Raw genomic sequence first — 24,528 nt, 5'->3', positions numbered from 1 at the left:
AGCAAGGTTGGCAGACGGTGGTGGCCGTCTGCAGGAGTGGTAAAGCAACGCGGAACCGTAGGACCGGGGTCGGGCGTTGGCCCGCCGCTACTGACCGGGGAGCGAAGTGAAGCCAGCACACACAGGCAGGTCCATCGGACCCCGACCAGGCTTGAAGCCGCCGACAATAGTCAAATCCGAATGTGACCGGAACCCCAGGGGCTCCCTAACAGCCAAAGACCCGATAGAAGGCAACCGCCCACACCATGAGGGTATACAGCTACCGCCTAAGGCTAGAGACCCAAGGGCCAGCGCCTGCGGGCAAACGGGCTCCTCTGGCACCCATACACCGGGAAGCGGACTACCGTTGGGGATCCATCGTAGTCAAACAAGTACATCAAGGTGCAGGGAAAGACAGCCGCCATCACCTGTCCGGGGAGAGACACTGCAGCCGGCTGCGGGACCCGTCCATCCAGCCGTTTGGTTTACCGAGGACTTTGTGCATCTCTTGCTGAGTGAGTACACCCGTGCCATCCGGCACCGCGCCGCGCTGTCCCTGCAACCCTGCACCTCACCAACCCTGCCTCCGCGTCCCACCACCGGGCTCCAGGACCACCGACCTCTACCGACGGAGGGGAAAAAAACATCCCAGCTGCTCCCCGCCATCGCTCCTGGGATCCCTGTCACCAGCAGCGGTGGTGCCAATCTTCACCACAACCCGTGGGTGGCGTCACGGACTAAATCCCCCAAACCAACTGCCCTTTTCACTCGCGGGCGAGGAGCGCCACTCGAGTCCCTGGATCTGGCCCACCGCTCGAGCCACCGAGCAGCAGCAGCCACAGCAGCGCTGGACCCGAGCGTTAGCGACCAGCAGCAGCGGCGTCCTCCCCGCCTGCGACACTACAATCAAACATCTCCTCTCTAGACTGAAGTGTGCCACCCCCGCGACAGCCAACGGGCTGCTCGGACCCAGATCTGCAGTGGCTCGAGGGGGTCTCCGGATTCGAGGCGGCGTCGCGCGGCAACCTTGGAAATAAAAGGGGGCTTGTTTGTGGTTTTGGGGATAATGTTCGTGACGCCACCCACTGTGTTTTTTAACGTGTGGGACCACCGCTGCCGGTTTGGGGAGCCCGGGGACGCTGGTGTGTGGCAGCTTAAGTTGTTAACCCCTCCGTGGGCAGGGGAATGGTGTCCCGGGGTCTGGTGAAGGATGGGGTGGGGAACCCGTTGGGTGCAAGGGGGGGGTAACATGTACTCACACAGTCCAAAGTCACTGACGCTGACACCAGGTAATCCAAACTCTTGAGCACTCTGTGGTCCTTGGGTGGGCACACTGGGTCAGTGTCCTCTTGGTGTTGCCTGTTGGCCTTGTCCGTTGGCACTGTCAAACGTGTGGATCACTTACACTTGAACCGTTTTGGGTCCCGCTCACCTGCGTGGCTAGCAGGGTGAGCTTGCGCTCAGGGTTCACGCTTAAGATTTTCTGGACGGTTGTGGGAAGTCCTATCCCCCTCGTTTCGCTACTACCCAAATTCTGGAGCGGGTGGGGAACGGTTCCTGAAGACTCCATTCCCGTTGGGTGAATTTACTGGGCTGCGTAAAACTACTTCCCAGCCTAGGGTCCGCGTACCCTGACGTGCCCTTGTCCCTGCCCGGTTGTAGCACAAGGCAGCCGGCCTGCTCTCTGTAGCAGCACCGTGCTCCCTGCCACTACCCCCTGCGACCGGGCTGCCAGCTCCTTCTGGCCAGGCCAACGTCTGGCACCTGGGACGGGTATAGGAGCCCAGCTCCACCGTGTGACCTGGACTGTCACCGCTGTCTCTCTCCTCTTCAACTCCAACTTCAACTGCACTGACACTTCTGCCATCCTTATACCAGCCCTCAATCTGGGTGGCCCTATTCCCCTCAGGCTGCCCAATGGGTGTTTGGTGGGTGTGCTGCAGAGTGTTCCTCAGGATTTGTGTAAATCTGTTGATAGCAACACCAAAGTGACAGGACCCGTAACCAAGGAGGAGCGGGTACCTTGCAGAAGGGCAGATTGCACGGCACCCTTGTGACGACCTGACAGGCCAGGGCGTCACAGAAGCTGTGATTTGATTCACCATCCTAGCACCAGTATGGCACTGCCTGTACTTTACATGTGAAAAACCTACTGGTCGGTTCTCTTGTAAGTGCTGAAACGTCCATGGTAATTTAAAAGTTGCACTGCGGTTTCTATGGACAACACAGGTTTTTCTTTTTGATAAATCAGTATTTTCAGACAAGGATGTTTGCTGAATATTCCTTTTTGCCTTTATTCAGATCTGCACTGGTGGTTTTGTGTGGAGTCTTTGTCTAGTTTTGACAGAAGAATTATTGCAGCTTAATGGAACCTAATGGAGACCATTGGGCGCATCTGCTGTTTGTCATATGACAAATCTGTGAATTGCTGTGGCTTGCCCTGTGCCGCCCCCGTGCCAGCAGCCGGTCACTGCTTGGGCCCGGACCTTTGGAGGTGGTGGCTTGAGGGTCTTCGGACCCGAGGGTCTTGCGGCCACGCCGAATAAAATGGTGGACGTAGATGTACGGGCTAGGCCGTAATAAGTTCGTGACGCCACCCACTGTGTGTGGTGAGGTGGGACACCACTGCTGCTATTACGGGGCACCCGGGGGAGATGTTGTGCAGCAAGATGTTAACCCCTCCGTGGGCAGGGATGGTGGCCCCGGGACCCGATGGCTCTGGTGCAGGGGAATGACTACCACAGGGCGTGCTGGTGTGCTCACTTTTAGTAAAGGATGACCGGTTAAAAACAATATTCAAAGATCCTCCATTGCTGTGCTACAGGCAACTTCCTAATTTAAGCAGCATCATGATCCGAAGTTCTATGCTCTCACACACCAAGAGGAACTTATCCTTGCAATGTAAAGAGCTGCAAAACCTGCACTCATGTAGAGACCAAAGTCCAGATACAGATCCCTAACACACAGAAGGACTATAAGATTCCTGGGAAATTCACATGTTCCTCTTCCAATGTGGTGTACTTAATCTTGTGCACTATATGTCCTATTGGGGGCCTCTATGTTGGAGAAACAGGACAGACTGAGAGCAAGAATGAGATCTCACCGCCACACAATTACAGACAAAAAAATCCATTGACCTGTAGCCAAACATTTCTGTGCTCCAGGACACAACATAAACCATATGAAAGTTGTCATATTAAAAGGCAACTTCAGATCACAGAGCCATCGCAGGGTCTGGGAATGCAAATTCATCACAATGTTTAACTCTGTGGATACAGGACTCAAGCTGTCAGGAGGATTCATGGCCCATTACAAAATCTGAGGAGTCATTCCAGAGACTCACCAGACCTCTGATCCTACATGGATATTGGGACAATAAAACTCACACCACTAATCAAAACTAATTAAGGATTCACGTTCTAAGCTCAGTGTTTATTTAAATGTCTTTTATTATGCCATCCCTCTGCTCTGTGCATATATTTGTGTTTCTTCAGATATTTTGTCATACCATGCCTGATGAAGGGACCTGAGATGTCTCGAAAGCTTGCTTTGTAACATCACTTTATTTTATTTTAGTTAGCCATTAAAAGGTATCACAAGATTATAATTTTATTCCTCTCACTGAGAACATTCAATAATTTTTCAACTAGCTAACACTGTACCAAAACCTTTTCACTTGTAACACTTTTTTAGTAACACACACAAGTCTTTGGTAAACCAATGTGGTGGTGGCCGGTGCTGCGGCCGGTTGCGTTCGGGATCCCCCACCCGGCTGGTGGTCTCTATCCTTTTCCTGCACTGTATAAGTAGAAAGGACTTCCCAGTTTGAAACGTAGGAGTCCGCTCCCGGCTGGATGTGGCCTAAGGAGCCGTGCCCGCAGACGCTGGCCCGTGGGATCTATGGGCCCTGGCGGTGACCTCCTATCCCTATCGGTGGGCTGTTATCTTCTATGATGAAAAAATGCCAGCTTACCAAGTTGAGTCAACAGATAGGCTGCTATTCCATATAGGCGCTCAGCAACGGATAAATGGCAGCTCTTGCCAGCAATTGATATAAAGGAAGGATAAATCCAGCGAGCCAGGCTTGTATGAATAAAAAATCTTTTTCTTTATTTCAAACGTAGATTAAAAATCTTTCCATAGCGGCATGGTAAAAATACAGGTAGAGATGAGAAAATTATTGCTGTAAAACACACGGCAATTGACGGCAAGTTCTGACAGTAGTCAAGTACAGAAAGTTGAAGTGGAGTCAGGGGTTGGGGCCCCTGGACTACCGGACTAGGTGGCAGACGGCGAGCAGGACCATAGGTGATGGAGATCCAGTCGCGGGAGACCTTAAGTGGACTGGGGCAGGGTTGTAGCCCGCCGTTGCCGACAGCGAGAATCTGGTCCAGAGGACGTGCACAGTCTGGGTACCTAGACCCTAGGACGAGGATGGTTGTAAGCCCCCGTGTTAATTGACCAGCTGGGGACAAGGTTTCAAGCCTTGTTCCACAGAAGCCCAGAGCGAAAAGGAAGCCCAACGTGGGGGATAGGGTGTCTGTCAGAACCCACAGTAATCCCAAGGGTCAGATTTCGCGGTCCACAGCTCCCAAACGTACACAGTACCAGGAGTGGACTTCCCTGTTCCAAGTGGAATTGTCCCAGACTAGACAGACACTGATTGCAGGAGGAAGGGACCCCTGTTTGCTACACCCAGGTGTGGGACACGAATACACCCGCCAGAGGCGACCGGTCACTGGCAATTTGGTTTACCACTGGACTTTGTGTGTGATTCTTTGAACTGTGAGTAAACCATTGATCTCCGGTCCAACCTGGCACGTCACCTCCAGTAGCCATTACTACTGTGTACCTGGGCCCCTGAACTACACCTCCCCTACCCGTGGAGGGGATTGCATCCTGCTGCCCTGCTCAATCAGCCCTGGGCATCCCATCACCAGGCAGTAGCGGTGCTATCAATACCTCACCGCAACCCACGGGTGGCATCACCAACAAATAATTCCCCTGTAAATACTCACACGGTTTTGAGGACGGACGGCAGTACGAACCCGGATCCGAGCAGCCCCTGCAACGGCCCGGTCCCCGTCCGCAACACCACCACTTGCAGGTTGCGGCTGGAGCCGCTGCCATTTTCACTACTGGGGCTGGTGTTAGTGACAGCCGGGATGTTGGGCACTCTGCGGGCCGGGCCTCAGAGGATAGGTGATGTAGATGTGTGTTGAATCAAGATACACTGCATCCCCTTTTGTGGCCTAACTGGTTCCTTTACTCACGGCAAGATGTAAACTGGTCACCTGAGGAAGACTGGTATTAACCGCAGGTTCCCTTAGTCCCAGTGCTGGTTTAGTGACCTGGTGGCGTCTTTCCCCTGCAACCTCTTTGGTTGGTGGGCCCCCGTGGCTTGGAGCACCTGGGGGTGCCCCTCCTGGTAGTCTCTCAACGGCAGTCCGTATGATGGTAGCATGAACCCTGTGGGGTCGGAGTCTCTGGTCCTGTTTCCTTGGTTCTCCCGTTGCTACTGTGTCCCGAACTTCGTCAGTGAGGTCCTTGATGGTCTCCTCACTGTGCAGATTTTATCAGGTCTGCTTGGAGCGTTTGCGTAACCTAGGATTCTGTACCCCACCGGTGCTGTGGTTCTGAGAGTACTCCAGCGGCAACCAACCGCCTGGGTCCTCAGGTCACTGTTTCACTCTTGTCAGTGCATCTACTCGCTTACTCTGTCACAGACTACTATCTGACTGTCCACTGTCTGCCCCTCCCACCTGGTAATCTAGTGGACTAGATTGGCTCCACCTCTAGGCAGTCATCCATTGGTCCAATCCTAGCCTGGTACCAGTCTATGGGGAAATTGGGGGGAAAACAGGGATTGTTTGGTTTTTTTTTTTTTTTGTTACAGACACTGGTCTTCCGGGTTCCTGGGGGGTAGGCCCTGCATTCTGGTGGGGATGCAGTACCTTGTAGCTCCCTGATGGCCTCAGGGGTGCTACATTTACTCACTAAGTTGCTCCTGCCGTTGGACTGCCATACTCTGCTGTGATGGGCTCCAGATGATCCCGGATAGTTCGGGGACCGGTACTGGAGGGATACTTTGAGTCCTTCCTCCCTGTGCTTTGTTGAGTCCCTGCGACTTGAAGCTACACAGGGACCGCTGTCATTTGGGGCAGTTATGCTCCCCGTCCCGTCTAGCAGGCAGCCCAGGTCCGTTGATGGGCCGCCCTATGGTCATGGCTCCTGGCTCTATATGCTGCTTTGCCCCATGTGCTGTTGTGGGACAGAAGACTTAATCTTCTCGCTGGTGGATTCTGCTGGCAGGTGTTGAAGTGCCCACCAGCCTAGGGCCCTGCACCCTGAGATGTGCGCCGATCATGAGGGAGCTATTGGCTCTCCCCTTAGCGACCATATTCTCCTGCATCTCACTTCGTGTGTGTGTGTGTGTGTGTGTGTGTGTGTGTGTGTGTCTCCTGCTCCCCAGAACAGTCGCCCCGCCCATTCAAGTATCTGAGCTAGTGGGTGAGAGGCCCCAGACGATATGGTGACCATCCTAAATGACCCTACCCTAACCCCGTCCCGGTGAGTGGGCGACTGGCTTATGTGTGGATGTTGTGAACCGTGCACCATCCTTCCCCTTAGCCAGGATGAGCACCGCACATCAGGTGAGATGAAGCCTCAGGGGCGCCAGAGGCAGACACCCAGTTTACAAAGTCTTACTGCTCGCCTCCAGTAGGTGTACGTGTCTGAAAATGCTGCATTGCAGAACACATGGTTACTGTTAGCACCATTATAATCAATGGCCCCGTCAGCACTTGCGTCTGACTTACGGGGGGGTTCACACAATTCCTGATGGGACCACTGAATGTGAGGAAGAATAGAGTGTGAAGGGGACCTTAGCATGATTTAGAAGTATGGTCCACTTTTTTTTTTTTTTTATTTGAGATTTTCTAACAGCCTGTGCAGGCACTGAGACACAGGGCAGACATATCATTGGTGCAGCTGCACATGAGCCCAAGAAGTAAGGGGCAGGGCGGCAATTTCCAATTTTGCAGAGGGGAGGATGGGGAAAAAAGTGGAATTGTGCATTTCAGTGAGCTATTAGACTGCAAAGGGCCCATATATTGTTCCCGCAGTGTCCACATCTGCTACCATTGCTCTGTTTTGTTGAAGCAATAGTCTGACTCTGAAGCCTATTGCTGCTAACAATTGGTTGCCCTGGCCTGCGGTTACTAGTACCCACTTGAAAGGCAGAGACCCAAATCTTCTCACACTTTCTACAGAGAAACTTTATTTAATTATATATTTTTTTTTTTTTGCCTCCTGTCTACCAACAGCACTCATGGATGCACTCATATAAGCTGTACAGATGACCAATAGTGATGGGCGAACCCGCAGATATCCAAAATAGGTGGATTCAACTGTATTTAATCAAACAAAAAAAATTGGTCCCTATATAAGTTTATGGGGACCTGAGATATGCAGATGTGGTTCAATGATCTTTCTCTGAAGGAAAGAGAGGATCTGCTGGATCCTATCTGTAGATGTCGCCATAACTGTATTAGGACTTGTTTGCATTTCAAGTTGTAATTTTTGAATTATTTGATTCAATTTACTATCTAATGTACTGAAAGCCAGCTAAAAAAATCCAAATGGGATTAGATGGTGGAGAGGGGGGGAAAAGCAGTTTCCCTCTTTTGTGAGGTTTGTCATTTATTGTGTAGTAAAAATGGTTATGACTTAAATTTAAATAAAGAATTTATAAAAAAAAAAAAAAATGGTCTGGATACTCTAGGTCAGCATGATTACAGCAGTAGCAAACCTAGTGTTTTGTATGCAACATTTTTGATTGCTGCTTTGTTGTTCTGACCTATTTCTTATGTATGTATTATACACAATTAAAACATACCTCCCAACTTTTCAAGAAAGGAAAGAGGGACAAAGTATTTTGACCACGCCCCTAGCCACACCCCTAGCCACACCCATTTGGCAGTAAGGGTCATTCAGCAGATGCCCCGGACTGTTCATTCATATTTATAGCAGAATTTTTTTATATTTCTGTGTCACTATATGACATGTTGCTTATTTGTGCCTATCAATCCGTGTTCACACGTTGCATAAATTCTGTTTCTTTTTGTTTCTGTCTGCACCAAACTACACAATAACAATCTTCTCTGTTTTTTCCATTTTTGCTGCATTTTTTCTGTCTGCCTTTTCTCCATTATTTAATGCGTTTTTGGTTCAGATGTGAATCTGCGTTTTTAAGTGTTTTTATTGTACAGAGAAGCTTTTTCCTGCATTTTTTTAAGCTCCACATAGAAACCGCCAGAGAATTTCCCCCCCCCCCCCCCCCCGAAAACCGCAGAATTCAGCAGCGTCTTTTCATGGAATCACATCCACTTTACTTGGACAATTAAACACAGCAGAATAAATGTGCAAAGAAACAGCAGAAAAAAATGCAGCATTTACACTACATGTGAATATGGACTAATTGTCCAAGCAAAGTGGATGAGACGTCCTGAAATCTCTGCCCCGGGTGCGTGGAAAGACGCGCTGAACTGTGCGGATTTGGTGTTTCTTTCTTTATAAGCTTCAGGATTCACATCAGCAACAAACATGTATCAAATAAGGGGGACAATGTATAAAAAATACCGCAAACACGCAATAATCAGAGAACATTGTTATTGCACTTGTGGCGCGGACACCTGCAGAAAAAATGCCGCATTTACGCCATGTGTGAACACGGCCTCAGTGATCCATTTTTATTACATTTTTTTTATGGGTTTTAATAAAGAAAAATAATAAATTGCGCCTTTTTTTTTCCCGCCATTTACCGATCCACATAAATAATCTGTTCGCTGTGTTGTTCAGGTCATTACGATTACAGGGACACCAAATATGTCCATGTTATTTGCTGATTTGTGATGTTTATTATTTTATAAAAAAGTGCAATAAAATTACATTACTCTATTTTTTTTAATTATTTTTAGTAACTTTATTAGAAGAAAAAAAAATCCTCCTTTTCCTCTCCCTCTAGAATACAGGACATAGAGATGCTGCTCTGTACAATGTAGCTGTGTCCTGTGTAATCTGCTGTGTAAGAGGCTGCATTGCAGGTTCATTTATGTGAATCCTCCCTCTGACATCATCAATCCTAGTTGGCTCAACAGCTAGAGCAGCTAGGAAAGCCAGGAGGTTACTGGACACAAGTTTTGAATGTTGCTGGTTTGAATCCAAGGTGGTGAAGATAAAAAAAAAAAATTGTATTTGTATTTTTTTCCTCATTTCTTTATAGTAGTTTTATGGGAACAAATGAATCTGACTCTTTCACCAACATTGAGATACAGTATTTATCTATCTATCTATCTATCTATATCCCTCTATCCCTCTATCTATCTATCCCTCTATCTATCCCTCTATCTATCTATCTATCTCTATCCCTCTATCTCTCTATGATTCTATCTCTATCTATCTATTGTCTGTCGTGTATCTATATATCCCTCTATCATCCATCCCTCCCTCTATCCCTCCCTCTATCCCTCCATTCATCCATCCATCCCTCCCTCTATCCCTCCATTCATCCATCCATCCCTCCCTCTATCCCTCTATCCCTCCATTCATCCCTCCATTTATCCCTCCTTTCATCCCTCTATCATCCATCCCTCTATCCCTCCATTCATCCCTCCATTCATCCCTCCTTCTATCCCTCCATTCATCCCTCTATCCCTCCATTCATCCCTCCATTTATCCATCCATTCATCCCTCTATCATCCATCCATCCATCCCTCTATCCCTCCATTCATCCCTCCATTCATCCCTCCATTCATCCCTTTATCCCTCCATTCATCCCTCTATCCCTCCATTCATCCCTCTATCCCTCCATTTATCCCTCTATCCCTCCATTTATCCCTCTATCCCTCCATTTATCCCTCTATCCCTCCATTCATCCCTCTATCCCTCCATTCATCCCTCTATCCCTCCATTCATCCCTCTATCCCTCCATTCATCCCTCTATCCCTCCATTCATCCCTCTATCCCTCCATTCATCCCTCTATCCCTCCATTCATCCCTCTATCCCTCCATTCATCCCTCCCTCTATCCCTCCATTCATCCCTCCCTCTATCCCTCCATTCATCCCTCCTTCTATCCCTCCATTCATCCCTCCTTCTATCCCTCCATTCATCCCTCTATCATCCATCCATCCCTCTATCCCTCCATTCATCCCTCTATCCCTCCATTCATCCCTCTATCCCTCCTTTCATCCCTCCTTCTATCCCTCCATTCATCCCTCCTTCTATCCATCCATCCCTGCCTCTATCCCTCCATTCATCCCTCCATTCATCCCTCCCTCTATCCATCCATCCATCCCTCCCTCCCTCCCTCTATCCCTCCATTCATCCCTCTATCCCTCCATTCATCCCTCTATCCCTCCTTTCATCCCTCCCTCTATCCCTCCATTCATCCCTCCTTCTATCCCTCCATTCATCCCTCCTTCTATCCCTCCATTCATCCCTCCTTCTATCCCTCCATTCATCCCTCTATCCCTCTATCCCTCCTTTCATCCCTCTATCCCTCCTTTCATCCCTCTATCCCTCCATTCATCCCTCCATTCATCCCTCTATCCATCCATCCATCCCTGCCTCTATCCCTCCATTCATCCCTCCATTCATCCCTCCTTCTATCCCTCCATTCATCCCTCTATCCATCCATCCATCCCTCCATCCCTCTATCCCTCCATTCATCCCTCTATCCATCCATCCATCCCTGCCTCTATCCCTCCATTCATCCCTCTATCCCTCCTTTCATCCCTCTATCCATCCATCCATCCCTGCCTCTATCCCTCCATTCATCCCTCTATCCCTCCTTTCATCCCTCTATCCCTCCATTCATCCCTCTATCCATCCATTCATCCCTCCTTCTATCCCTCCATTCATCCCTCTATCATCCATCCCTCCCTCCCTCCCTCCCTCTATCCCTCCATTCATCCCTCTATCCCTCCATTCATCCCTCCTTCTATCCCTCCATTCATCCCTCCTTCTATCCCTCCATTCATCCCTCTATCATCCATCCATCCCTGCCTCTATCCCTCCATTCATCCCTCTATCCCTCCATTCATCCCTCTATCCCTCCATCCCTCCTTCTATCCCTCCATTCATCCCTCTATCATCCATCTATCCCTCCATTCATCCCTCTATCATCCATCCATCCCTCTATCCCTCCATTCATCCCTCCTTCTATCCCTCCATTCATCCCTCCTTCTATCCCTCCATTCATCCCTCTATCATCCATCCATCCCTGCCTCTATCCCTCCATTCATCCCTCTATCCCTCCATTCATCCCTCTATCCCTCCATTCATCCCTCTATCCCTCCATTCATCCCTCCTTCTATCCCTCCATTCATCCCTCCTTCTATCCCTCCATTCATCCCTCCTTCTATCCCTCCATTCATCCCTGCCTCTATCCCTCCATTCATCCCTCTATCCCTCCATTCATCCCTCTATCCCTCCATTCATCCCTCCTTCTATCCCTCCATTCATCCCTCCTTCTATCCCTCCATTCATCCCTCCTTCTATCCCTCCATTCATCCCTCCTTCTATCCCTCCATTCATCCCTCCATTCATCCCTCTATCCATCCATCCATCCCTGCCTCTATCCCTCCATTCATCCCTCTATCCCTCCATTCATCCCTCTATCCCTCCATTCATCCCTCCTTCTATCCCTCCATTCATCCCTCCTTCTATCCCTCCATTCATCCCTCCTTCTATCCCTCCATTCATCCCTCCTTCTATCCCTCCATTCATCCCTGCCTCTATCCCTCCATTCATCCCTCTATCCATCCATCCATCCCTGCCTCTATCCCTCCATTCATCCCTCCCTCTATCCCTCCATTCATCCATCCATCCCTGCCTCTATCCCTCCATTCATCCCTCTATCCCTCCATTCATCCCTCCTTCTATCCCTCCTTCTATCCCTCCATTCATCCCTCCTTCTATCCCTCCATTCATCCCTCCATTCATCCCTCTATCCCTCCATTCATCCCTCTATCCCTCCATTCATCCCTCTATCCCTCCATTCATCCCTCTATCCCTCCTTTCATCCCTCTATCCCTCCTTTCATCCCTCTATCCCTCCTTTCATCCCTCCATTCATCCCTCTATCTATCCATCCATCCATCCCTGCCTCTATCCCTCCATTCATCCCTCTATCCCTCCATTCATCCCTCTATCCATCCATCCATCCATCCCTGCCTCTATCCCTCCATTCATCCCTCCCTCTATCCCTCCATTCATCCATCCATCCCTGCCTCTATCCCTCCATTCATCCCTCCCTCTATCCCTCCATTCATCCCTCTATCCCTCCATTCATCCCTCCTTCTATCCCTCCATTCATCCCTACATTCATCCCTCCTTTCATCCCTCTATCCCTCCTTTCATCCCTCCATTCATCCCTCTATCTATCCATCCATCCATCCCTGCCTCTATCCCTCCATTCATCCCTCTATCCCTCCATTCATCCCTCTATCCATCCATCCATCCATCCCTGCCTCTATCCCTCCATTCATCCCTCCCTCTATCCCTCCATTCATCCTTCCATCCCTGCCTCTATCCCTCCATTCATCCCTCCCTCTATCCCTCCATTCATCCCTCTATCCCTCCATTCATCCCTCCTTCTATCCCTCCATTCATCCCTACATTCATCCCTCTATCATCCATCCATCCCTCCCTCTATCCCTCCATTCATCCATCCCTCCATCCATTTTTGCAGCTGAATAATCTGCTTCTAGTGTCTGCAGTATAGAGGTCAAGATAACAAAATCTTCCTATTGCTTTCAATAGAGGCAGTAGCTCAGTGGTTAGAGCTGCTGCCTTTGAAACAATGAATTCACAGCTCCACAAGTTCGAGGCCGGGACATCAGGAGCCGGGACATCAGCTGTGAGCCGCGGGAGTGCAGGACAGCCCTGATAAATCGTGCAAGTCCCGCAGAATCCGCAAGTCCCGCAGCCTATGGAACGTGAAAATGTAATCTCTTGATCATTACTACACTGTAAAACAGGGTATTGTGCAACAGACTTCCCAATGATGTCCAACCACAGACAGGGCATTATAGGACACTTCACATGACTGACATGAAGGGTCTTTAGAAGGCCCTCAGTTTCTATGACAACCAATCTACATCCAGAGAGAAGTGCCAACAGTCATATTGAAGCATTTTAACTGCTACGAACATGCTCTTCAGATGTTAACTTCATGCTAGCTTCAAACACTGCCTGGTGGCGGCAGTGTAATGCAGTTGGCACCTATGTTGCATAGATCGAGCTCTGCTCCTAAGCCCACTCGTTCAAAGAATGTGGACAGCTGTTGTACATGTACGTCCGGTGTCTCTGAGGCCTCTAAGGGGTTAATGGCAGTCAAATTAGGCTGCTCATGGGCCAGTGCTATTTATTTGACCACCAGTCCCAGAATGTAGTTTAGATAAAGGAGTTGCCCACCACAGTGCTGCATCAGTCTCCTCCGTGACACTGCGGGGACTTCTCTTTAGTAGAGTTGAGCGCGGTTCGAGGTTCTCCAGTTCGTGGCTCGAGTGATTTTTGGGGGCTGTTCTAGATCGAAGTAGAACTCGACCTTTTTGCTAAAGCTCGATAGTTCTAGATACGTTTGAGAACTGTTCTAGCAGCAAAAAGACAAGCTAATTACTAGCTGGCTTTCCGCTGTAATAGTGTAAGTCACTCTGTGACTCACACTATTATGAAATTCCAGTGTATAGTGTGCGGGAACAGCGCATTCAGATCACTGCTGTTTGGATAATGGCGATCGCCTTCTTTGTTTTTCCTTGTCTTCCTTCCCTAAGCGCGCGCGCGTGTAGTGGGGCGGGCCAGCATGTCAGCCAATCCCAGACACACACACAGCTAAGTGGACTTTTAGCCAGAGAAGCAACGGCATGTGTGATAGGATGTCCATGTCACGTGTCCCTGCATTATAAAAACTAGTATCTGCCCGTCCGGACGCCATTATCTCTTCTGCGTCTGGGTGTCAGTCACCGCCGGCGTAGCTCCTGTCTCCGATACTGCTGTGTACGCTCTATACACAGCGCTATACAGAATAGGGATAGAAATTTCTTTCAGCCCTTCTAAGGGCTAATACCGGCAGGGTCAGAGCCGTAGGTGACAGTCAGGGCAGTGAAAACAGATTTTAACAGCTACACAAGATGACAGCGTCTGTGTAGCTAAGGTCAGGGATTTCCTCGCTGCATTTCCCCATTAGGAGGGATAGAAAGGGAGGCTTCCTTTCCTGTACCCAGACCCACAATCCTGGCACTGTACCCTCCTGCCCTTTGCACACTCAAACTCATTGTTACTAAGCCATTATACTAGCAAACACTGAGGAAACTTAGTGGCATACAAGAAGTGGCTGTTGTATTCCATTAGTGCCCCACTGATGCCAAGCTATTTCTAGCACCTCTGCATGACACCGCATGCGTGTGCCGATTTACCCCAGCCGCAGCCTAACTACAGTGTTTCGCCTAGTGAGTATGCTCAGCCTGACTGTGCCATTCCTGAGGCTAAGTCTTCATTTCGGGATACAGCGCATGCTCCCACACTTAGTGCGAAAAGCCTCTTTGCACAGGTACTTGCATTCCGTGCCGGGTCTAAGTCCTGTTTTGTGCCTAGACACCATGCTAAAGCTGATAGTCTTTTTCTCAGAGACTGTATTTCATGCAACTGAGCATGCTCAGGCACTTACTGCATCAGAGACTAGGTCCGGTAATGAACTCTTTGGCCCTGCCCCTGATGTGGGGGGCCCATATAGACCACAGGGCATCAGGTGTCCTGACGATGTGGCCAGGCCACTCCCAAATGGCTTGCAGAGGCCCGCCCCTATGACTTGTCACCTCATTATTGATGGTCAGACGATGACTGGTGAGGTGTTTGTGTCGTGGCAGCCATGAGGTCATTATTGAAGTTGCGGTTCCAAATAGGACGCTAGTTATGCCACTCATGACGTGTCACTCTGCTTTTGTCTCCAGGAGGTGCATTGTGGTCCACCCTGGTTTGGGGCGGACCCAGGTTATAAAACGGGCTGGAGCCAACAAGGAGGTGCGCAGTCTTCGATTATGCTCCGAAAGAGCACACCTCCATGTGTTGAATCCATTGCGGCTTTAGGCCAGAGGTAGGCAGGGATAGGGCGTCGATGCAGGCCGCCACCACAGTTGGTAACGCAGAACGGTTAAGACCAGCTCCTGTCCTACCAGTCCTGCTTGTGCAGCCCAGTGGCATTAACAGGCTTGCTCCTGCTGATGCGCCTGCTGTCCACAAGTGTGGCCCCAATGCACATGTTCAGCGTACTCAATGGCCCCTGTGATGTTAACAGGGAGTTCCTGGGCTGGGTGGGCGTGTGGACCCTGTAACGCGAACAGGGCTCCCAGTCTCCAGATCCGAGTGGCGTCTAACTCAGTTCAGGCTACGATTAGTTTCATAGCCACACAGCTCTGTATCCTCCACCTAACCTTCCAGTTGCCAACCTCTCCTTTTCCATCTGGGAGCACGGTGGACATTGACTGCTGATGGGGATATATACCTTTCTCTTTATTTTCTTATTAATTTTCGTTATATACCGCTAACATAGTATATACCACCTTATCCAAATCTGCCAGTCCCACCGTAACAGATGGTGTTTCTTCATCAAATATTACTTTTGCTTAACCACCAAACCCACGGACAAAAACTTTTTTCCCCTTTCCAACACACCTGTTCCCCTTTCCACCAGCATTTGTCCTTTTTCAACTCATTTTGTATATGACCAAAAGTGCAACTCTGCAGGGACACCGTACTCAATGCCATCTCAGCACAGCAGCCAGCCCTCGGTGCCTCAGATGTGGACAAGTAAAAGACCATTTCCTCCTATCCATGACAAAGCGTTGAGATTCACTCTGTGCAGCACTGGTGTTTAGTGGAAAAGCAGATCTAAGATTGCGTACCACCTTCTGCAGATACTCCTGTATACGTGCGTCCCTTTCTATGGCTGGAATTATTTCGCCAAATTTTGTCTTGTACCGGGGATCTAACAGTGTGGCAACCCAGTAGTTAGCATTACTTCGAATTCGTACAATCCGAGGGTCATGTTGTAGGTAGTGCAGCATGAAGGCGCTCATGTGTCTTGTGTATCCAGGAGGACCAGGTCCTTGGTGTGTTGGTGGCAGAGAGGTGAGAATCGTGCCTCCTTCCTCTGCCCTACCCCCCCCCCCCCCCAACCTCGCACAACCGAAATGTGAGCAAGCTCTCACTCATCTGCTGAGTCTTCCATGCCCATCGCCAGTTCGTCCTCCATTTCTTCATGGGCTCCTTCACCTTCCTCAACACTGTTTGCTGATACTATGCGCCCTTGTTAATCCCTCTCCCCCAGCATGACTGCCACCTAGGTGCCGCTGACCATCTGGACCTCGTAGATCTTGTTATCCCTTCCGCATATGACTCCTCCTGTACTTCTTCCCCTTCCTCTTGTCCCAACACCTGACTCCGAATAATGCTTACAGTGTGCTCCATCTTGTAGATGACCAGAATTGTCACGCTGAGAATGGCATTGCCAGTGCTAAACATCTTCGTCGACATTTTGTAAACTGTGTAGAAGGGTGCATAGGTCCTTGATCTGACACCACTCCAGCAGCGTGATCTGCACCACCTCTGGATCAAGTTAGGCCAGGCTATATGTCATAACATATTGCAGCAGGGTTCGGCAGTGCTGCCACAAACGCTGCAACATGTGCAGATTCAAATTCCTGCGTGTCGGCACATCGCATTTCAGGCGTTTAACCACCAGACCTAAAGACTTTTGGAGCGACGAATGTTGTTGAGCTGCTGTGTGCGAACGATGGAAGTGAGCACATAGCGAGCGTGCCCGCTGCAGAAGGCCATGTAGGCCGGGATGGTGTTTTAAAAATTGCTGGAGAAATTGATTCAACACGTGAGCCACACAAGGCACGGCGAAGGGCCGCACCCATGTTTGCATCATTGTCACACCCGGCCTTCCCTGTCTGCTGGTTGAGTGGAGACAACCATTGATGAAAGCTAACCGTCCACAACTTCTCAGCGGTGTGACTCACATTTCCCATACATTTCAAAGTAAACATTTGACCGCATGATGGCATTGAGCTCTGCTGCCAGCATAGTAAGGAGAAGGTGTGTGGTTTTCCTTGTGTGCAGTTACAAGGAAGGGTGCCCTGACCACACAGGGTTTGGGCCGAGGTGAAGGACCCACACGAGGTTGAGGAGGCAGAAGCAGTGTATTAACTTCTACATACAGAGGAAGGATTGATACAACTCGTGGGGACGGCAAGACTTGTACAGCAGACCTTTCTCCATCTCTCCCCACAGTAACCCATTGCCCAGTCAGCGACATGTAACGCCCCTGTCCATGCTTACTGGGCCAAGTATCTGTGGTGAAATGCACCCTGTCACACAGTTTCTCAAAGAAGCGGTGATGTTTGGTGCGACATGCTGGTGTAGCGCGTGCACGCCTTTGTTGAAGGAGTGGCGCCTGGGCATCGGCTCTTGGGGCACTGCGATGGGCATAAGGTCTCGAAAATCCTCGGTTAAAAAGGTTGGAAAGGAAGCATTTTGGTAGCCAACAGTTTGCAGATGCTGAAAGTCAAGCTCTAAGCCATGTCATGCCCATCTAAAAGCATGTAAAACACAGCAAGGGGACTCCAACCACAGTCTCCCTCGTTTCCACTAATTGGGCCAGACACACGCCACTTGACTGGCATCAGTTGACCCCCATTTTCAAAATGAAAAAGATGCTTTGCATGACGCACTCTCAAAAATGCGTGTGCCTTTCGCGTCCCCTGGCTGACCCAGGGGAAGAAAAGTCCTCTGAGAGCCATGTCCACATTGTCAGTGGACAGACGCGTGTTCTTATCTGCCGGCAGACCCCCAGCAGCAATGAAGACAGGTTCCGAGAGAACGCTGGCTGCAGGACACAAGATCCCCAAGGCGTACGTGGCAAGCTCAGGCAATTTATCCAGATTGGAAGCCTAAAATGAGCAGGGCTCAAGTTGCACAGTAATGGCATCGATGTTTCCTTGCATATACTCATATCTGTGTCTCCTCTTTTTCCTTGTCCAGCTCTTTTGTTTTCGCATGAGTATATGTCCTTGTCACTTTCCCATGCGTTTGTGTTGTGAGTTGTTTGTCACCTTTTGGACACCTTTTGAGGGTGTTTTCTAGGTGTTTTTATGTGTTTGTGATTGCCTACCATTGTTTCCTATGCGGTTCGAGTTCGGTTCGCCGAACGGAACTCTAACGAGACCTCCGTTCGAGCCGAACCACAACCGGTTCGCTCATCTCTACTCTTTAGGGACCCCTCTGGCATCAGGTAGGTCAGGTTGGTTGCTTCTGAGTCGTGACGCCACTCTCGGTTTTGCGGTCAGGGTGATGGGTGACTGCCACTGCATTTTTAACGAGCGTCTGGGGCTGATGGTGTCTGCAGCCTGGTGGTATGGCCTCCCGAGAGTGGGGCTGGCCCCAGGTGCTCGGGTGTATGTGTGTGGAACAGGTCGCAGAATAACTGTCTCAGTCCAGAAATGTCTTTCAACTTGTTTACCCACGTTCAGCTGGTTTTGTGAGATAACCCGGTCGATACTGAGATAGACCAGCGAGAACCAGGTATCCTTCAGACTGGTATAGGGGTGACTGCTGACTCTCTCCTTCCTAGCACTTTTTGTTACGGACAACCCCTGACTTAAAGTACCATAGGATTCATCCAGGTAAGTCGCATCTGCCTTTTCTCCTCTTTCTGGCCCGTTTGCTGGCAGCGTGGACCAAGGTGGATAGCTTCAGGCTCAATCCTCCTTATGGGCCCCCTCGTTGCTGCTGATGCTCAGACTGTGTTGGTTGGTGTGGAACCTAGTCCCACCACCTGCAGGACTTGGCAGACCACTAAATGGATGTCTGGCTCTAGGGACCTGTTCCCCGTGCGTGCTTCATTACCGGGAGTCCCCGTACTCAACTGCCTGTCCTTTCTCTTCTGCAGGAGTCTTTCAGGCTGACTGTGTGGCAATGTACTCTCCCGCCAGCAGCCACTACACTTGCAGGGTCTGACTAGTGTGTTCGCTCTGCTGCGTCTGCACTTCAGATTCGGATACCTAAAGCTCCTGTTCCCTTGACTGCCACTGCAACTACTCTAGTTTCCAGCTTCTCCACCGCACCACTAGGTGAGATATGGAGGCCACGCCCCCTCCTGGGTCTGCCCAGGGGTCCCCTCTAAGATGTGTGTGAGACCTGGTCACACTGACTGTGCGTACACACCCTATTCAGCCTTTGGGATTACCGGTTTGCACTCGCCCAGCATGAGTGCAGTACTCAGTGACGTCTGAACCAGGTCAGGGGCGCCACATAAACTGTAGTTGTTGCATGCAGTGACTATTCACACTGTGGCTTACAGTTCATTAAACTAAATTAAGTGTTCGCTTTTAATAAGCCCTCAAAGTCTAACTTTAATTGCAATTTGACAACAGACACTTTGCTTGCCTGGTAAATCTGGCTTCAGTATTGCATTTGAGATGACAACCCAAATAAGATCGCTATCTGGGGTAGGTACTTCTACACTTTACATCTGTGTTCATACAAAAGAAAAAAAACACTGCAGCCCCCCCCCTTCTCCCCCCCCCCCCCGATTTTTTTTTTTTTTTTTTTTTACAAATCCGATATATTTATATATTTTCTGGTTTAGCCATGCATTTGTCAAGGTGCCAAAATAAAAATTCTGACAGAATACTTACTCCTGAAAAACTTTTAGTGGGATGTGTAAGATGTCTGCTAAAAGTGTAGTGCCCCTGAGGTACTCGGGGCACTACAGGGAACTGCTCCCTCTCCCAGGATGCAGAATCCAGTGTCACTACCACCTACACCACAAATCCCTGCTACCACTCACATCAGTGACTGTCTGTTCAAGACCTAGGGGTGATGGGCAGTCCGGCTCTTTTTGGTGAAGAGAAAAAAGAGCTGGATCTTTCAGATCATTCTCGGCTCCTTATTAAATGTTTACCCCAGGTGAACACACATTTAAGATTATAGTAACGCCGCCAAAACCCCGCCCACCCACGGCTAAACCACACCCACTTACACACGACCAATTAGATTGTTGAGTAGGCGAAGTTTAGCCGCGGGTGGGCATGGTTTTGGTGGCGAAAAGAACAGTTTAGAGATTTTAGTGGCTCACACTTTTGATCCGGCTCCTGTCAGTCACAGCAGGGAGCCGGATCTTTGTGTCGGATCGTTCGCGACCGACACATCACTCAGTCTAGTGTGGCGCTCCAAAGAGAGAGGAGCTGAGAAAAGACCTCTGAGCTGGGTGTGTAACATGATCCAGGAGCAGAGGCGGATGATTACCAGTTCAGGTAGAGCTGTGACCTGAGGCTTGAAGGAGTCAAGAGGGTGCAGGGACCTGACTGGATCGAGCACAGACAAAGCACAGGGCCCTAAACCAAGTAAGTCTTCAGGATCCTTGGTAATTGACCTGACCGGGGAGGTAGTCTGTAAGGGCCTCTCTGACAGACCTGAACTAAAGAGCAACAGCAGATAACTAATAGGACCAGGGTCTGGGACAAAGTGACTTGACCTGCAGGGTCCACACTGCCTCTTCTTTCCAAGAGGAGTGACTGCTGGACGTAGCAGTCGGGCCCTAGAACTTCCATACTACGGGGACCCACTACACTATACTGACAAAGAGCACCTGGATCACACAGTGACCCTGGCAGTACCGGGGAACTGAACCAGCAGTCCCCTGCTACAATCGTGAGTAGAGACTTTATTTACCATCAGTGTGTGTCTCCTTTCTGCAACCCTATCTAGCACCACAATAACCAGTAGTTTGTGTCCCTGTTTTCCTGCATTGTTCACCTCATCCAACACAGAGGTCTCCTGCACTATCCACCTCATCCAACACCACGAGGGTACTGGGCATCCCCAACCTGCGAAGGGGCTTCCATCCAGCTGCTATATCCCATCATCCCAGTCTGTTACACAGCAGCGGCGGTATACCCGTTACTGCAACCCGCAGGTGGCATCACGAACACTTCTCCTTTGTAAATACCCCCTTTATTGAGTGTCCGTTAAACCCAGGTCCGGGGACCCTCGAGCCAGAGTAATCCCGGATCCGAGCAGCTCGCCTGCCTAGGGGCGGTACAAAAGGTTCTCCATGAATCTAAGGCTGTGCGCACTATAGAAAATGAAGTTTTCTTAAGAAAAATCCGCACCTTCTGGCAGAATATCGCACTTGCGGCAAAAAAAGCGGTAAAACCACACCTGCATTTTTGCAGTTTTTTCCGCGGGTTGGTCCCTGTGGTTTTTTACCACTAAGGCAAAAATCGCAGGTACCTGCAGAAGTGACATGCTCATTCTTTTCGCTGCAGAAATTCTGCAGCAAAACCTGTATGAGAAAAAAGCTGCGCACACTTTTTTTTTTTTTTATTTTTTTTTTACCATGGGTTTTGCTGAGGAATGACTGCAGCAAGGTTATGAACATTTTCTGCAGCAATTCATACAGCAAATTCACAACAAAAAATTCAGCGTGCGCACAGGGCCTATAACATCTGTAGGTTTGTGTGTATTGTGTGCAAGTATATTGACTACACAACTGAAGTAAAGTCTTCCTCCATTATTGTACCTGTTAATACTATATTTTCTTTCATTGTAGGACATATGAAATACCAGGATTTGACTTATGATGTTGACAGTGTATCCATCTTGGAGCAGAACCTTCGATCTGTCTTGCTGTACTCTGTTAACAAGCAATATTCCTCCTCCAACATCACCTGCATTTGTGCCCTTGAAATCAGTGATGGCGAATTTACAAGCCCAATCTGTCCTGGAGTACCTCACACATTTCAATTCCAGCTCCGGAACAGGCAGAGATGGGTTGAGATTGATGTAACTACTTTCCTCCAACCGTTTGTTTCAAGCAGACAAATTATTAACCTGTCTGTTAATTTGACTTGCCATTGGAACAAGCACCACCACATTTTCGGGATAATGGGACCTCTACAATTGACAAGATCTCCACCATGTCTTCTTCTGTATTTAAATGACACAAGCAATATGGCCTATCACCGAAGGAAAATGCATGTGGAACCTCTAACCTGGTCTAGTGTACCAATTCTTTCACACCTAAATGAACTACCAGAAAGCATACAAACAACTAAAGTGTCTCGTCACCGTAGGGGTAATGATGTTGAAGCACACACCCCGACTGTAGAATTGATGGCATACAATTTCACTAAATTTTTAAGAGAATTTGTGTACCATAAAAATGAATGTGAACTTCATAAGTTTCGACTCAGTTTTAGTCAGCTGAACTGGGACAAATGGATCCTGGCACCACATCGATACAGTCCAGATTACTGTAAAGGAGATTGTCCCAGGGTGGTTGGCCAGAAGTACGGCTCTCCAGTACACACAATTGTTCAAAATATCATCTATGAGAAAGTGGACTCATCGATTCCTCGGCCCTCTTGTGTCCCGTCTGAATATCGACCTATGAGTGTACTTACGATTGAACCTGATAACTCTATTGCTTATAAAGAGTATCAGGATATGATTGCAACCAGATGTACATGCCGTTAACATTCCTTTAATACTACATTAGTCCTATTCCCAACTGTTGCCCATGCCATCAGGTTTACTAGGAGCTTGATGTTTCTCTAAATTGAATATTCTAAATTATAAAACGTAAAGAAAGTCAAAGGTTGTATCTAAATTTTGTACTCACTCTTACAAATTTCAAAATTGGGTATGTACTGGACTCCATTTCACTTTCTGGCTTAAATTATTTTACTATTGCTATGTATATTTGGGTAAATATCTCTAGAAATGCTCCTTTCTGCCATGTGGGCCACATGTGCACTGCGTTACAAACCAGAGACCAACAAGCATGTGCAGTGAGGAGACTCAATGAAGCAAATTGAGTTTCTCACTTTAAAAAGAGATTTTAATGCTCCAGTGTTGTAGATTTTAATAACTAAAGGTCCCCAGATGCCAAGAAGGAGGTTTTAAGGTTTATGTAACTTTTTAAATTTGTTTTCTTTTATTTTTAAAGAGCAGGACAAAATGGTTGTCCAAGGGACAACTACCTTCCTTCCGCAATGGTTTCTGAGGGAAAAAGTTGTCTGAATCTTTAAGACAACCTCCTTTATACAACACATTAATACCTTCTTATGTGCATTGTAATTGGCGCTATGTCTTATTGCACTTAAGCTAAATGAGGCCAATTCTTTACGTGCAAAGTGGTGGCATTTTGATGTTTCTAAATTAATGGGTAGAAGGATATGTATTTTGGGTAACTTTAGAAATGTCTGTAGGGCTGTCTAAAAGGTAAATATGGCAGAATGTAAATATTTTCCTAGATATTTAGTCCTCAGCATTTTCCAGTGAGTCCTCATATGTTGAACCAAGCTAGTAACATGAAATATTAGACTAGAACTCTTATGAGGTTCTTTTAAATGTCTAAACATGTGAGACTCTTGAGGTTTATTGGGGTCTCCTCAAATTTGGCTTGAGGTGCCTCCAATTAAAATGGGTAAGTGGGTATAGATAAGCACTTTCTAGTTTAATATTGATTGGGGGGGGACTCTTCCCCTGTTTGCGCTGCGCTTTAACACTCTTTTAAAGTGGTTTAGTTAGAAATAAGTTGTACGAGCACATGGGTACAATTTCATGTTTGCTTTGAACAGTGTGCCTTTTTGCTGCACTTCTATCCTGTCTACTAAAATGACAAACTAAAAATGAAGGCACCATGAATATTTCTGGTAGACCAAATAACAATGTTAGCTATCACTATGCACAAAATTAAAGGGGAGAATGCAAAACCTGTGTTATGTCATTATTTAGGAAGCAGAAATGAATAAAAAATACAGTGTAAAGCTGCATTTACATGTGTAATGGCCCATGATTCATTGAACAGCCGTGGGTGTCCCGACCTGAACTCAAAGGCCCCAGGCATGTATGAGACTTGAGTTCAGGTCAGCAGACACATGGCCAGTCCACGCATCAGTCCATACTCTGACTATGAAACAAAGTCCAACTGCAGACTTGAAAAATTGCAGGTTCAACAACATTATTAAAGTTAAAATGCTGCCAATAGAAAAATTGAACAGCTACATGCTAGTAGGGGTTTCAAACAAATCTGTGGCTACATGTGTTCACATAAGGTGCCTTGCCATTATTTGCTACTATTGGCTATTTAAAGGTTGACAAAGGAGTCCTTCAAAAATGCTGTCCATCTGTCCACAGCTTGACTGGTATTGACCCCACAAGACTGGAAAGTGCTATTTTTCTTGTCTTACAAATGGTACTACTATTCTGGTATTCTACATTAGGAGCATATACGGAAATAAAAGTGACTATACACAACACTATAGGATTTAGTGTTAATGACAAGTGTACATATCAATGTGTGTGTGTGTGTCGTATGGATGTGATTGACCTACAGAGATAATGGAAGGCACAAAGTTTTAGAACAAAAATTCTAAGAGAACCTATTGGGTCAAATATAACTAATTTTATTAAAGAAT

General features: G+C 48.2%; 1 protein-coding gene across 1 annotated transcript in view; it reads left to right on the top strand.

Annotated features, from left to right (window-relative positions):
* GDF9 (growth differentiation factor 9) overlaps positions 1 to 22,582 on the top strand; it is a 31,942-nt gene extending 9,360 nt beyond the window's left edge. Inside the window, exon 2 of the mRNA XM_075342331.1 lies at positions 21,657 to 22,582. Coding sequence (XP_075198446.1) covers positions 21,657 to 22,582 — 926 coding nt within the window. The remainder of the gene's footprint in view (positions 1 to 21,656) is intronic.
* The last annotated feature ends 1,946 nt before the right edge of the window (positions 22,583 to 24,528 follow it).

Source organism: Anomaloglossus baeobatrachus, chromosome 4 (genome assembly GCF_048569485.1).
Source record: "Anomaloglossus baeobatrachus isolate aAnoBae1 chromosome 4, aAnoBae1.hap1, whole genome shotgun sequence".
NCBI lineage: Eukaryota > Metazoa > Chordata > Amphibia > Anura > Aromobatidae > Anomaloglossus > Anomaloglossus baeobatrachus.
This window is presented reverse-complemented; position numbering and strand designations above follow the sequence as displayed.